Below are 14,760 nucleotides of genomic sequence, written 5' to 3'. Positions count from 1 at the left end.
CTTGAACCTAGTTCAATTCTTTTCAGCTTATTAATTTTGCGGGAGTATATGTACCGATACGACATGAGATGAATACGGGGTTAGAATAGCGTAGTCTCAGTATTTACTTCGTCGCTCAGAGTTGCCATTAAAGTTTCCAAATTACCAGATCGATCGCCGTAAAAAATGTTAGAATAGCGGGCTACGGATGGCAACATGTTTGCGTCATTTATAAGTCTCCGAAGTCAACAGCAAAAACCCGAGCGAACAACTTCGCAAAAAATCTGGTGAGAAGGGGTACCACCTATGGCCGCTTTCGTGATGGCTGCGATTAACTGTTAGTTTTTGAGCTTTTAAGAGCTTGTTCACACACCACATTTCCACCTATTTTGAACTCACAACACAGCCAAGTAGGACATGACAAGCATCGATGCCAAATAACTAATGGAAACTTTGTTGCTAGATAACAAATAACAAATGTTTACACCTTGCTCGATCTTGTAAAAGCAAATTTGTCGATGTTACACTTGTGGACTAAATCACTCAATGAAGCAGATGGCAAGTTACTACAAGGCAAGCTGAACATTATTACTATGCTTCAAACATGACCAAAATTGAACCAATTCTCCTTGAAGTGCCATAGCAGCTACTTCACAACGGCCAACTAAAACTACTTCATCTGATATTCTCGAACAACCATCAGAAGTGTTTTTGGCTTACTAACTTGCAGTGTTTGATAAAATACAGGAGTCTTTTTGAGTCACTACAACTATGGAAAAGGTTGCAGGGAGCAAAAATAGTATTCTATTTATTAATTTTAAACATTGTTAATATATTTTATTGAGATTTACTTCAATGGATCTTGATCAACACACAACTCACATCTAGAGAGTTGCCGTATTTACTGCATATACATGCAGGCAAATTGACAAAATAATGCAGGCAACAGCACATGTGAAAACTCATAATCGAAAAAAGATGTAGAAGTTAGGAGCTGGTTGGTATGCCGATACTATGTACAGGAGCAGGCAATGAACAATTTTCACAAGCAGTACTTAGAACAGATGTTTACTGGAAATGCATAATTAGAGGACAACTTAGATAAGAATCAGAGAAAATTCACAAAATAAACACAAGGAAAGTGTGAAATGTTTATCACAGTATGCGACTGTGCGAACGAAAATGTTGAAGCAAGCGAGGGTGGTACATTTATGCATTGGTCATCGACTGGTATCCTGCTGCAGCCGTTCTCCGTCGGCCAATAAAGTAACCGATGAGCACTATGATGACCATGACAGCGAGGGCAATGCCCACAGCTATGGGCACAATAGCATCTGTCTTGCCATTATAGCTGCAGTCAGAACCTAAAAGCATACATAAATAAAGATTAATAAGGAACATTTCAATGTCTAGGGTAGTGGTTCTTAATAAGGGTTCACTGAAGTGCAACTCAGTTCAGATCAAACCCTAAGGGTTTCAGAGGGTTGTTGCAAAAATAAGAGCTATCTTTGCAAAACCATATAAAGGATGATTTGATATGATGCCATTGTTTTAAATATATTATACTTAATAGGACATTTGCATGAGGCTGAAAGATGTCCTTTGCAAGTGGCTAGATTTTTGCAAGAACAATGATGTCCTGTTCTACTACTAGGTCGTTCATCTTACGACTTGCTCATAGTAAACTCTGCAGGCCAATATTGACTTGCGACTTTCTCCATTAAATATGTTTCAGCATATCAAGTAATTTCTCAATCTAAGGGATTCCAAAATGGTTGAGGTCTTTCAAAGGCAACAAAAAAAGTCACCATGGTTTTGCAAGGTCATGTTTTTATAAAGAAGTATTTGATTTGTTGTGAGTTGGGGCATTGCATTGGTTTTATTCTTCGGAAACAGTGATTTGCTCACCAGTAAAGCATATACCTGATATAACATTATGTCTTCAATGTAAAAGATTTGTTTCTTTAATGAAATATGATTTGGTAAAAGCACATGTGACACTGGTGGGGTCCGTGACCGTCCAACAACGCTAAGAATCATTGGTCTAGAGGAAACCTTTATGGCATCTATCTTGCACTCTGATCAGAAATGAGGAGGCTAGCTTACACCTTCACAATTTGACGAACCTAAAAGTTGACTTGTAACAAAATTCATATTACAGTTATTTGATATCAAACGATTCACTATGTCTTATTCTGCTGTGTTGTAGGTGCAAAATATGTGGAAATGTGATTACAAGCTCTTAAAAGCTCAAAAACGAACAGTTAATCGCAGCCACACGAAACCCCCGTAGTTTGGATTCTCTTTCCAAAACGGCTCAAATGTGACATAGTTGTGGTAGATGGTTTCCGTTTACACTTTCATTCAACCTTATTCGTCGAAATATTTTCACAAATATACTTCACGCATTCAATAAAACCATGTCTATTGTTTTATCGTCATTGTAATGCTGTCAGTTTTAGCAGTGATACCTTATAACTTACTGTAAAAATTCGTATAATTTTTTAACCTTAGTTCGAAGGAGTACATATCATTGTCTGATAATCATGACGAGCCTGTTGGTCACCGGTGATAATCGAAAAGTGCTGCAGAAATTATTTGCGAAGTATTGGGTCACATGATCAGATTACGACTTGCTGATTAGACTAAGCCGAAACAAAAGTGTAAAGTAGCGAGCATCTATATTTGATACGGGGTCGTCGTTAAAACCCGAAGTGTTTGTCATAAACTAGTGCTACGGTAAGTTTTATATTGAGCTTTGTATTGGCCTTTCAATTCACATGAGAACATCATGTGACAAGACTATACCCAAACTGTAATGACAACGCCAGAGAAATAAACAGATTCCAATCTACGGCGGCTTTTCGTTTTTGAGCTCTTAAGAGCTTGTAATCACATCTCCACATATTTTGCACATACCACACAACAACGTAAGACATGGTGAATTTTTTGATACCAAATAACTGCAATATGAATTTTGTTGCAAGTCAACCTTTAAGTTTCGCTGACGCGATTGAGGGACGACTATAAGAAACGATTTACAATAACCTGTCGGATATAGAGACAAATCACAAACATGTGCAACTTAAGTATTTATTAATAACTAAGTTTCCATACAGCGATAGTATAGCCTGTGCGCCTGTGTCGAAGCGCTACGATGGGCCGACAAGCAGATCATGTTTCCATAGTGCTATAAAAAAGCGATGGCTGTGCAACGTCTTACGTCATGGTGTAAGACTGCATTTGAAGGAACAGGAAAACAACACATGTACCTATACACATGCGCAAGTGTGACGCCCTTGGTCACTAAGAGCGTTTCCATGGCACATAGATGGTGCATCGCACCCAAACATTTCCAAACATCGACACACATGACAGAAGATCAGTTTACATGGTTGTTTACAAGATAGCTTGGTAGCTCTATTAATAGGCCCTATGGGGGTGTGTCATTATGCTATCACCGCGTGAAACCTTAGTGAATGTTTAGAACAATACTAAAGGGAATAAGCCATTCATACCCAGCCGTCTCATCACTTATCTACATCCAGCTTGTTGTGATAAATTGGTCTTCTTATCAAGTGTCAAAGAGACAAAGTTAACAGGCTAGTCATCAGAGGTCAGCATTTTGAGTTAGTTAGATACCCTCAGTAAACCTTCTCGCAGTATAAACTAGTCACCTTTGACTGACACAAGAGATATGGCAGTTAATAGTGAACATTTGATCAACATACCATTGTTTAATGATGCATTTTCTGTTATAACTTATAACTAGTAGCCTAGCGTTTAGTGTGATGTGAAAGATTGCCCTGAGAAGTAGCAAGATTATTCGGCAATGCAACAACTTGGTCGAGTTGAGTAGATGTGCCATGCCTGGCTGCTAAGATGAATGTGTGAGTTCAAATCCCATGCGATGCAATCGTTTTACTAACAGTGTAATCACAGATTCTCATAGATGCATAGACAAAGCTCATACTACAGTAAAGATTAGCAAAGATTAGAGGTGGTACGGCTAGATAAACAATAGTCTAGGCATGGCTCTTGTGGGGGATTGGGAGAGAGCCTGGGACACATAGCGAAAAAAAGGTAAGATAACTTCTGCAAAACAAGCGACGTATGTTACATATGACGCTCAGACTGATACTAATGGAAGCGTGTCGTTAGATTCGGGTCTCATGATGTATTAGATGTGGCGCGCTTAAAAACCTATTGCCACGGTCACGTGACTTGATCTAGTAAAATGCCATAAATTTTTGATAGGCTGAGTGTTTAAGTAACACCCCGTTTGATAATAAAACTATAAGAACCATAGGTTACTATTCTCTTGCGTTTTTACGTTAGCAGCTTCATTTCCTATACTGATAAAAAATAAAGCGATTCAAAAGTTACTATCAAAGCTAGGCATAGTCACACTGAGATCAGAACAGTTTTAAGCTTTACAACATATTATCGCACGTTTTGACCAATTTATAGTTCTTCCTACTGGCTTCGGAAAGAGTATTTGCTTTCAGATCGCACTGTTTTGCAGTGGTAGGTCCGAGTTGTTTATAATAACTGTCGCGAGTAATCATAATACTCGCGAGTAAAATAAAACTGAAATTACTTTTTATTAGATAAACTTTTCTTTACTAGCAGCGCGCGATTAATTTTTGTTGTTCTATTGCTATTCGTTTGCTATCTTTGTATTGTTATTGTGAATTTTTTTATTCAATTGATTCAATTTTTTATTATAATTAAATCAAAACATAATGAATTGTAAATATGAAATAATATAACTCTCGTTATTGATTTATTATGCAACCAATATTTTATACTTACTAACCAGCGTTTGTTTGCTGCCAATTCCCAAAATAATACATAATACTCGCGTAGATCATAAATAAGACCGTCACATGATACTCCTTCGGAAATAATGATTGTGATATTAGCGACTTCAAAAATCGAATTTTAGAGTTGTCTTCCCCGTGTGTTGCTATGTGTCCCAGGCTCTCTCTCCCAATCCCCACGAGAGCCATGCCCAGGCTAGATAAACAACGACTCTGTTTGTTTAATGGCAGGACAGCTCAACTTATGTAGCTTACTAGCAAGCAAACATCCACTAACTACTATTAAAAGTCAAAATAAGGTCATTACTTTATAATCAACACAAGCTTGACAAATGAGTCATACAAGTACAGACATGTGAGGCGCTGTGATTCAAGAGCAAACAGACCACTAATACACAAGCGTGGTGCAATCGATATATATAGTTGGCAGAGAGTTCAATTGACTAGGTGATTAAAAGGCAAAACTAATGTAGCAGCAAAATATAATCCTACTAACGCTTATCAATGCTCATCTTACAACAATATTTAGAAACCTTTAATTTCAATCACTATGACCATGACACTAATTTCATCAATATGACCTCGGTATCCTGAACAGTCATCAGCTTCCAAATGTTGGGCTGAACAGCTGAGCATACCAAGAAGCTCCAACAGCTGGTACTAGCACTGTAGATCTCTTAATCAAGCCCAACTAGTCAAAAGTAGCTAATGAGCAAATAATGCAGTTTGAAACATCATCAGTGAATTGAATACTCAATGAAACTATGGATACATGTACCACTACTCAAGCCATTCTGTGTGAACAATAGTTCAAAGAAAGACTATGTCTCCCGAGTTTGCAAGCAGAGGCTGAGTGTGCGTTTTAAGATCATTGTTGAATAAGCATTGCTCTGTGATCTTGGTTGGACATGTCCGAGTTCAGTGGCAAGGAACCTCGGTGACATGTACACTTGGGTAGAGCAATGTAAAGTTGGATGTTTTGAGTTCAACTCACAATAAATATTCGAGACACGATTGAGTTTGAACTCTAACACCAAACAGTTGTTTGCTGGTCAGATATTTTAGACCACTAGACCACCGATGTTCTCTGTCAACACTCAAGCATAAATGAACTCTTTGAGAACAACTGTTTTATAGCCTTTTATGAAGTATGCAAAATATGAAGTATGCATTGAAACTAGTTAAACCAACGATTGGTATTGCAACCAGAACCTATGTACTCAGCAAACATTTTCTATGAAGAAATGTATTTTCATTTGTTGTAATTTAGTACTTAGGCTAGCAAAGTAACAAATATCTATTTACATGTAGTTGTTACGGTTTGTAATAAAATTTAACATAACTATGTACAAGACCGTGTGGGGTTTTTACCTTGGAGACGAGCGTTATGGATAATATCAGTCCAAGAGGGACTTGACTGAAACGCGTTCGTTGCACAAAACTTTTGCGACCCTACGTCACAGAAACTTTCAATTTAACTTTAATGAATTTAGCTTATTAAACGCATACCCTAGGACACTTATATTTCGCTAGTATTTAGTTTCGTGAGTAGCACACAGAGTAAAATTTCGCTGCAACTTAATTTCGTGGCTCTGATGAGTGCGAAAATATAGTGGTGTGAAAATAAATGCAGTGGAAAAAACATTACATTCCTCAGGTCCAGTTCACTAATAAGAAAAAAATTCAATTTGGGAATAGTTCGTATTTGTAAACCACAGGTTGAAATGTGTGGGTGAGATCGACAAATCAATTTGATCACTTGCTGCCATTTGTTTCTTCGACTATCAATGACGTCTAGGTCCCTCCTGCCGTGACTTTCACACTCTAATCCCAAGAAGAAGAAAATATATAGGTAACAACCAACTTCCCAACCAAAACTGTATAACCCTTACGTTGCTATAAACGCATTTATGCGTTTTCTAGGGGTCACTGACATAAACGCATTTTCTGACTTTCTCAGCAATTGTCTGGTAACCTGATTTTATTATTTGTTGACCACATAACCCACGGTCTTTAAGTGTTTTATGAAATTGACTGTGTTGTCCGAAGATTTCTCTATAAAATCAGCCTAAAACAACGAAGCAATTTTAAACTTTTGTTTGAGAATTTCTAATCTAAAAACGAACATTTTTCTGTGAGTTCATTAACTACCCCGCGTGAGTCATAAAACAGGTAATTAGTTGTTGATGACATAATAGCCAGTTTATATTTTCGTGATTATACAGATAATTAAAGTAGAACTTGAAAAATACTGTGTACATATCATGAAGCAATATCGGCAATTTCGGTAAAATGGCTGGCACTAGGCTGGTAACGAATTTGTACATGATTGGCAGTGAAAGAGATAATGTGGTTGGACATGATGAGGGTTGATATTGTTTTTGGATGGTAATAAAATTCATCACTGCAATAATTATTCTTCAATTTTACGACTTCACCTACCAGACTTTCATTCTCACCAGTTGAAAATTTGGTGACTAAACTGATATTGCTTTGCCATGCTGCTCAGTTGGTGTATTAGCTATGAGTTTACCAGAAATTTCCCATTTATCCTAACCACAGACGAAAGTTGCCTGCATTTCTAATATTACGATTTTATTGTGGATATCAATGAACAAAGCTATTTAACTTCGGTTTTCGCTCGTTCATTATGATAGTTTAGTTTCGCTCATTAAATTTTTCGCGAAAGGATTACACCGCGAAAACGCGAAAGTTAGATGCCGCGAATACATAAGTGTCCTAGGGTAGTTGAAACTGAGTTTTAATCTTTTGATAAACTTACTTTTCCATTTACAGTATAGCGTTTTCTGCCTTGAGTTAACTATAACTTTTAGCTAACCCTTTAAAAACTTTTTTCAAACTGGCTCGAGGAGAAAAGGCCAATCGACGCTGTTCTTGGAAGCGGCCGCTGGCATACCTGGCCATAGTGGCCATCGAAAACTGGCTCGTAGGCTCGGATCTAAAAAATTAGTCGTAATCAAGGAAAAAACTTGCTAAAAAGTCTGATCGAATCTCGAGTATCTCGCATGTTAGGTCAGTTCTATATAGAGGTATGACTGCAATCGAATTATTAAAAATTTTCTTGACCTTTGTAGAACAAGTGCAGGTATTATTCAAAGAAATACCAAGTAAAAACACCATGGAAATAATTGGCATCCATGTTTGAAATGAACAGCAACTAAATCACGGAAGCAGTGTAGCTTGCAGAACGACGTTGCTATGAAATAGCAGCCAGTACAACACGACGTAACATATAAACAAACCTGTCTTTTCAAATTTAGGCTTATCTTCCTTGCTCGTCATGAAGGCATCCACTAGCAGGTCATTTATTGTCAATGATGAATCATTAAACTTGACCGTTACGCTGTTAGCGCACTTGTATGAAGTACCAACTGTAGTCTCCAGAGAGTTTGAAGGACTCACAGTTCCGTTTTTGATCACTGAAAGATGAACAAGAGAAAACTGTCAGCAATGTCTACACACTTTGTAAAAAGTGATGTAACATCACTTAAAAGAAACTCTGTGTGATAGCCGAAAGACAGGAATTATTTGCAGTGTCAAACGTAATAGAATCATAAAAACGTGTTGGAGGACTGAAAGGAAATTGAAACTGATTTTAACCTTTCGGCCCTGATTTGGCCTCTGGCCTAACTTTTGGCCCAACCCTAACTTTGGCCTACAATATAAATGCTGCAACTTCCTACTTGAAGATGTATGAGATGTTTTTCCGTCTACCTCATAGAACTTAGAAGCCCATATATAGAATGCCAGATGCAAACCACCAGATACTTTTACCAAGCAAAGATTTTCATCAATCTAATACTTCTTTTGCAGTGTTACAGTCTGTAAGAATAGCTGCAGTATTAGTTATGATTCAGCATAGTAATTTAGGTAACATCAGAACCATTGACTATCAAAGATATCAGTGATATATAACGATGAAAGGTTGGCCAAATGACAAAAAGCAATCGTGGAAGCTGTTTTTTTGGAGTATGGGTTGAGGGGTGAGAAAAGAGGACACCTCACAATACTGGGCATACCCATTGGTACCTAGTGTACCCATTAGCATAGTTGAAAGTCTACCCAACAATCTCTCTTGAGTAAGCTTAGCCTACTTTATTATACATCTAAAACATGCAATTGGTCTGTATGTGATGTCACAAGAGCAAAGTGAGAGTCACCATGTTTCCATTGCGCCGATGATAGGGACTTGAAGTTGTGTGGCAGGTTGAATTGAAGTGTTTTAATGAACATTTGCACGCTGCGGATCAGCGGGAGCGCTTTGGCAAAAAAGAGAAGGAATTCTATGCCAGAGATCTTTGTGGTGCATTTAGAACTAATCAAATCGAAATAGGAACGGCTGAAATGTGAAAAAAGTTTAAAATGGAACAGCTTGTACAGCATATTCTTGCCAATCATTCCTAAGTGACGTTTTGATCTTTTGCAAAAATGAAAAATTGAGTAAAAATTTGTGAGTAACAAAAACTCCCTTGAATTGCGAATTTTTGTCACTTCCATCTTGTCATGGAAACATAGTGAACACCACACGAAAGTTAAATATCAAGAACAAATTTTCGAGCAAATCCTAAGTTCGCGTTAACGTTGTCCGTGGGTACCAGTGCTACAACTGGTAGTCTGGTACACTTCAGGCAACTGCTAGTACCGCATGTCAAGTGATTTTCTTTTCCGTTATCTTTTCCAGTAGCTATGCACGACTCTAGTTATATCGAGACAGCAATGATTATCGTTAACACAACCACAACTCCATTCTATGATTCATGATCAGTCGAACAACTAAAATTGCTGCGTCTTTATAAAAGTGTTGGGTTATCATAGAATTTGGTTGAGGTGTGTAAAAAATAAAAACAAACTTTGTTTATGGCTTTTCCAGATTGTAACATTCACTAATGTAACGCTGATAAATTTCACACAGCCATTGAAGAATGTATTTATCTAAAATCACATCAGCTGTTTGCAATTGATAGTTTAGCCAGGCCACTGCTCTGTTATGTACATCACAAGGTCAGATAACAGGTCATCAACCAAGTGAATTTATCTGTTACAACCATAATCATAGGCTGACTGCCCCAGCGAATACACAAATATATTCACAAATATTAAAATGTGAACACCCTGAAACCATTTACAGAACATAGATTCAACTTCGGTCGAAAAACTTGGTAAGTGTCAAGACTGCCTTTAATAACAATCTCTTCCAGCTCAACTACAGCCAAACACTGACTCTAAAATTTCCGGAATCCCCCAAAGTTTGTGCACTAAATTAATAAAGTAACCAATTTTGAATGATGACAAAGTGTAAAAGTGCCTCTGAGTTAGTCAAGCACGCCTGAACCTTTGCATACTTTGTATAGTAGCAAGTCCTTACAAAAATCTATTCTGAGGTCTCCTCCACGATAAAAAATTGTCAGCATTTAAATTTAACTTTTTGGTTGTCTTAAAGATGAACTTACACAAAATTTTAGTCAATTTTAACAGAAAGTATCAGTATTTTTCTATCATTTGCGATTTATTTCAATGTTTGAGGTGGTCTGACTGGCAGGGTGTTCCAAGATTGAAATCAGTAAAACTTGATTGAGGTTAAAAACATGTTGAACATGCTGTGACTAAAACTTGATGCACTCACCGCTAAAGCTCAAAACAGAAACCGAGAAATATACATAAGTCAGGCTGTAGTGACCACCATCTTTAGTAAAGTTGAGGGAAAGACTGTTGTTCACCGCGAATGCATTCCTCCAGGTGAGAATCAGCATATCGGTGTTGCTACCACATGAGCCAGCGACTATCGCATCACGAGGAACGGTTACATTCATTGAATGGTTTTCCTGAAAAGAGCTGAAAGGATTCAAAAACCCAAACCATGATGAGACAGTTACGGGCAGCTAAAAGATAGTCTAGATTTAAACACAATATTGCTATGAGCGGATTGAATGAAGCACAGTAAAATATCTTATCAAAAACCATTCTAAAGGTTTGTTGAAATAATTATTATTTAAAAAAGCATAAAACGACAGGAGACGTGGCTAAGCGAAAATATATCTACTGCAAAAGAGCAAAATTAGTCGGATTGATCACTTTGTATGAATCCATAACAGGATTTCCCAAACAGGGGTGCCCTCCCCTTAGGGAAGGGGTGTGAGGCCATTGTTCGTGAGAAGGGGGGGGGGGGTTAGCCTGGGGCTTGGCAGGAATCAATATTTATTACTTCTATCTACCCAAAATAAATATTGTAACACCATCAATCCTAAAAATGATCTGTGCATTTCTCTCCCCCCAGGAACCATGTTTTGATTAGAAAATAGCATAGAAGAGGCGGGAAACAGTAAAAAATCATTAACTAAGATGTTTTTTTTTATAAGTTGCTGCTGTGTGAAAACGTTAAGACTCTTTCTTAGAATGACCTTCCAGTAGCATTGTTTTCATGTATTCCGATTATGTCCGTTTCTCCTTATACCCTGAACCTTTTTGTTTCATTAACAAAAGAGGGTATGAAATTGCCCGTGTCAGTCATGGAGGGTTCGACAACGGAAATGAATAATGAAGCGCTGATCTATACTGAATGAGTAACAAGCGGACAATAAACAAAGCATTATCACAGCGAGCCCTGTTTTATACTTTTTAAAAATAAAAGATGCAAATAAAAGTAAATGAATAGGACTTACTCATAAAATGGAAACCTACTTCGGCTGAATAAAACTGAATACAACCGAAGTGAGGACTCTGCCTGTTCAATCTGGTACAATAACTAGGACAATACTAATAATCATAATAAAGGTTGTTTCTCATCTCAACCATGAGTTTTGTTTCGAACATTGAGGCAGGACAATGAAGATTTCAGGACTTGAAATTAGCATTTTAAGATAAGTGCTTTGAACTTGACCGCAAAAGACTAGAAATGACCAATTGCGCATTTAGGTAATGCCAGATGATTGCTAGAATCCCGATCAACAAACAAGTCAACTTGTCTGTCTTCGGCTTAATCTATATACAGTGAAACTCGGATAACTCAAACTTCAAGGGACCGAGCAAGTGTTCGAATTATCAGAGCGTTCAAGTTATCAGAGCACTGTCACAAGTCCATGTATTTGCTTATTTATTAGTAGATACATGTACATATACAATCTATAATATAAATCAAAAGCACAAATGGCTTGTTTCAAATTAAATGCTTCAAATGTAAAGTTTAAAACGTTTTTATCAAAAAGTATAGAGATTTTTCTATCACTTGAGATTGGTTCGTTGTTTGAGGTGATGTTATCGCCAGGACGTTTTTTAGATTGACATTGGCAAAACTTGATCTTTGTTGAAATGCTCAAAAGAAAAGACATCAGTACATATACAAACTATAATATAAATCAAAAGCACAAATGGCTTGTTTCAAATTAAATGCTTCAAATGTAAAGTTTAAAACGTTTTTATCAAAAAGTATAGAGATTTTTCTGTCACTTGAGATTGGTTCGTTGTTTGAGGTGATGTTATTGCCAGGACGTTTTTTAGATTGACATTGGCAAAACTTGATCGTTGTTGAAATGCTCAAAAGAAAAGACATCAGTACATATACAAACTATAATATAAAGCAAAAGCACAAATGGCTTGTTTCAAATTAAAAGCTTCTAACGTAAAGTTTAAAATGTTTTTATCAAAAAGTATAGAGATTTTTCTATCACTTGAGATTGGTTCGTTGTTTGAGGTGATGTTATTGCCAGGAAGTTTTTTAGATTGACATTGGCAAAACTTGATCGTTGTTGAAATGCTCAAAAGAAAAGACATCTTTTTCTTTTGAGCTTTTTACCCACGATCAATTTTGCCGATTTTTCTTGAAGTTTATGCAAAGATTACCTCACTTTACCTCGCTTCCGAAGGGCGATCACTACGCGGATGTTTGGTATAAATCAAATTTCATCAAACCTTTAGAAAAGTAGTTGACAAAAATATTTTGCCGATGGTGGTAATAACGACACTTATGAATTACGAAAAGTTGAGGTTTACCTCTATGGCTTGGAATAAAGTGATTTTCTAAAGCGATAACAACCGTTTCGGTAGCCGTTGGGCAAAAAACAGTTCGAATTAACAGTGTTGAGTTCGAGTTATATAGAGCCATTTATCATTGCGTGGGAACGGACCAAGCAAATCCATTCGAGTTAACCATGTGTTCGCTATATCCGAGGGCGAGTTATCCATGTTTCACTGTATATATATGGATTTCTCAATGTTTTTCCGTCTATGATTCTGTCTGGCCAACTATAGCGATAATGTTTTCAGAATGAGAAATCCGCTGTTACTACCTTTGCAACACCGGACATTTGGCTAATACTTCAATATGTATGAGAGTGTCCGCAGAGAAACCCAAGGTATTATTGAATGTAACATTATGTTTAACCAAATAAATGTCCAACCGCGATGAATTGTAGATTTTGAAACAGTCGCTGCAATTTGAAGGAAGCTGGTTCCCAGACTTGCAAAAACATTCATAAAAGCATAACCACCCAGACTTGTCTTTCTTGGAACCATGAAATTTTGCCCACAATGAGACTTCAACACTATCACATTTTAGTAAAATACTAGAATGCATAAGTTATTTTTATGGTTATTGATACTCCTGAAGGATTGACACAAGCGGTAAAGTAAACTAAGATAGTAGCTGATAGCACTTACCTTCGACGCATTCACATAGTTGAAAGTAACAGTTATGTTTCCCTGAAGCATTAGACAAGTAATGTTAGTCGCATCATCCGTCAGGACGTAGATAAGAGTGACAGCTACAGAAGATAGCGACAATTACTATGTTTTGGAAAATAACCCGACCAAGAGCAACTTCAAACTTAACAATTAAAGGAAATAACCATAAAAATCCACCAGAAATAACTGAAGCAACACTAAAACAAAGATTACTAAGCAGACAGCATATCCTTATATCAGCAATTATAACCACGAAATGACAAATTATCCATACTTAACAGCTATAGCAATAGAGATCACAGCTAAATAAAACACAACCCATTTAAATTTCAGTAACTTGGAAACAAAGGATTATCGCACTACAATCGAATATGATAGCACGACAATTCTGTTCCAGCTTACTGGGTTCAGAAGTTGTAGAAGAAATAACTTGGGTAGTTGTTGGAAGAGTGGTAGTTTCATTAGTAACGGGTGTTGTAATATTTGGTTCCATAGTAGTCATGTTATTATCATCACGAAGGGAATCAGGCAAGAGGAGATGCATCGTATCAACATGTCCAGCCAAAGATAACACTAACAAACCTTCAAACATCCAGAGATAAATGAGAACGAGCACTGATTTAAGCCCGTAAAAAGTAAAGAACAAACGTAAAATTCAGTCAACTTCTAATAAACTTCTTGTCAAATAGTTTATTGTAATACCTAAAGCAGTGTAAAAAGCAGTGTAAAAACAGTGTGTAAAACAAAAGCTTAAAACCATATTATATTGATGAACGCTTGAAACTGGAAACCAACTGTTATAATTATACTTACCATTCAGTGCTGCAGCGAACAAGTAAAACTTCATTGTGTCCTAAGGGTCTTTATCCTGCAATAAAATGAAGTTGCTGAACGTATTAAAACTCTTATTCAAACTAAATCTTAACCATGACTTGGAATACATTTTAATAAAACCAGCGATAACATATGCTAATAGTCATTAGTTCTGCAAAACGTTGAGCATATGGTAGGAAGTATAAAACATACGCTGAAAACAACTCCTATTTACAAAAACACCCTATGATAATAGCTTATTTTCAATATAAACCCGCAGTCTTTAATGCCATCACTCAGTTTCGCATACTTGTGACAAGCAATGAAAAGTTTTTTGACCAGCAAATCAATCAGTCTATCTAAAGATAATTGTTACAAGTAGATATGAAAATAAGCTGGGCAATTACACTACTAAACGTTGGGGACAACGATCAAGAATGACGGATAA

At 36.8% G+C, this 14,760-nt stretch overlaps 1 protein-coding gene across 1 annotated transcript; it reads right to left on the bottom strand.

Annotated features, from left to right (window-relative positions):
• Positions 1 to 771: 771 nt before the first annotated feature.
• LOC137402198 (LAMP family protein lmp-1-like) lies at positions 772 to 14,410 on the bottom strand. Its single transcript, XM_068088689.1, has 6 exons — positions 14,313 to 14,410; positions 13,902 to 14,081; positions 13,476 to 13,579; positions 10,447 to 10,645; positions 8,066 to 8,242; positions 772 to 1,343 (listed from the first exon to the last, which is right to left on the bottom strand). The coding sequence occupies exons 1-6, from the start codon at positions 14,344 to 14,346 to the stop codon at positions 1,189 to 1,191; spliced, it is 849 nt and encodes a 282-aa protein (XP_067944790.1). The 5' UTR covers positions 14,347 to 14,410; the 3' UTR covers positions 772 to 1,188.
• Between the last annotated feature and the right edge of the window lie 350 nt (positions 14,411 to 14,760).

Source organism: Watersipora subatra, chromosome 8, assembly GCF_963576615.1.
Source record: "Watersipora subatra chromosome 8, tzWatSuba1.1, whole genome shotgun sequence".
NCBI classification, from domain to species: Eukaryota; Metazoa; Bryozoa; class Gymnolaemata; order Cheilostomatida; family Watersiporidae; genus Watersipora; species Watersipora subatra.
This window is presented reverse-complemented; position numbering and strand designations above follow the sequence as displayed.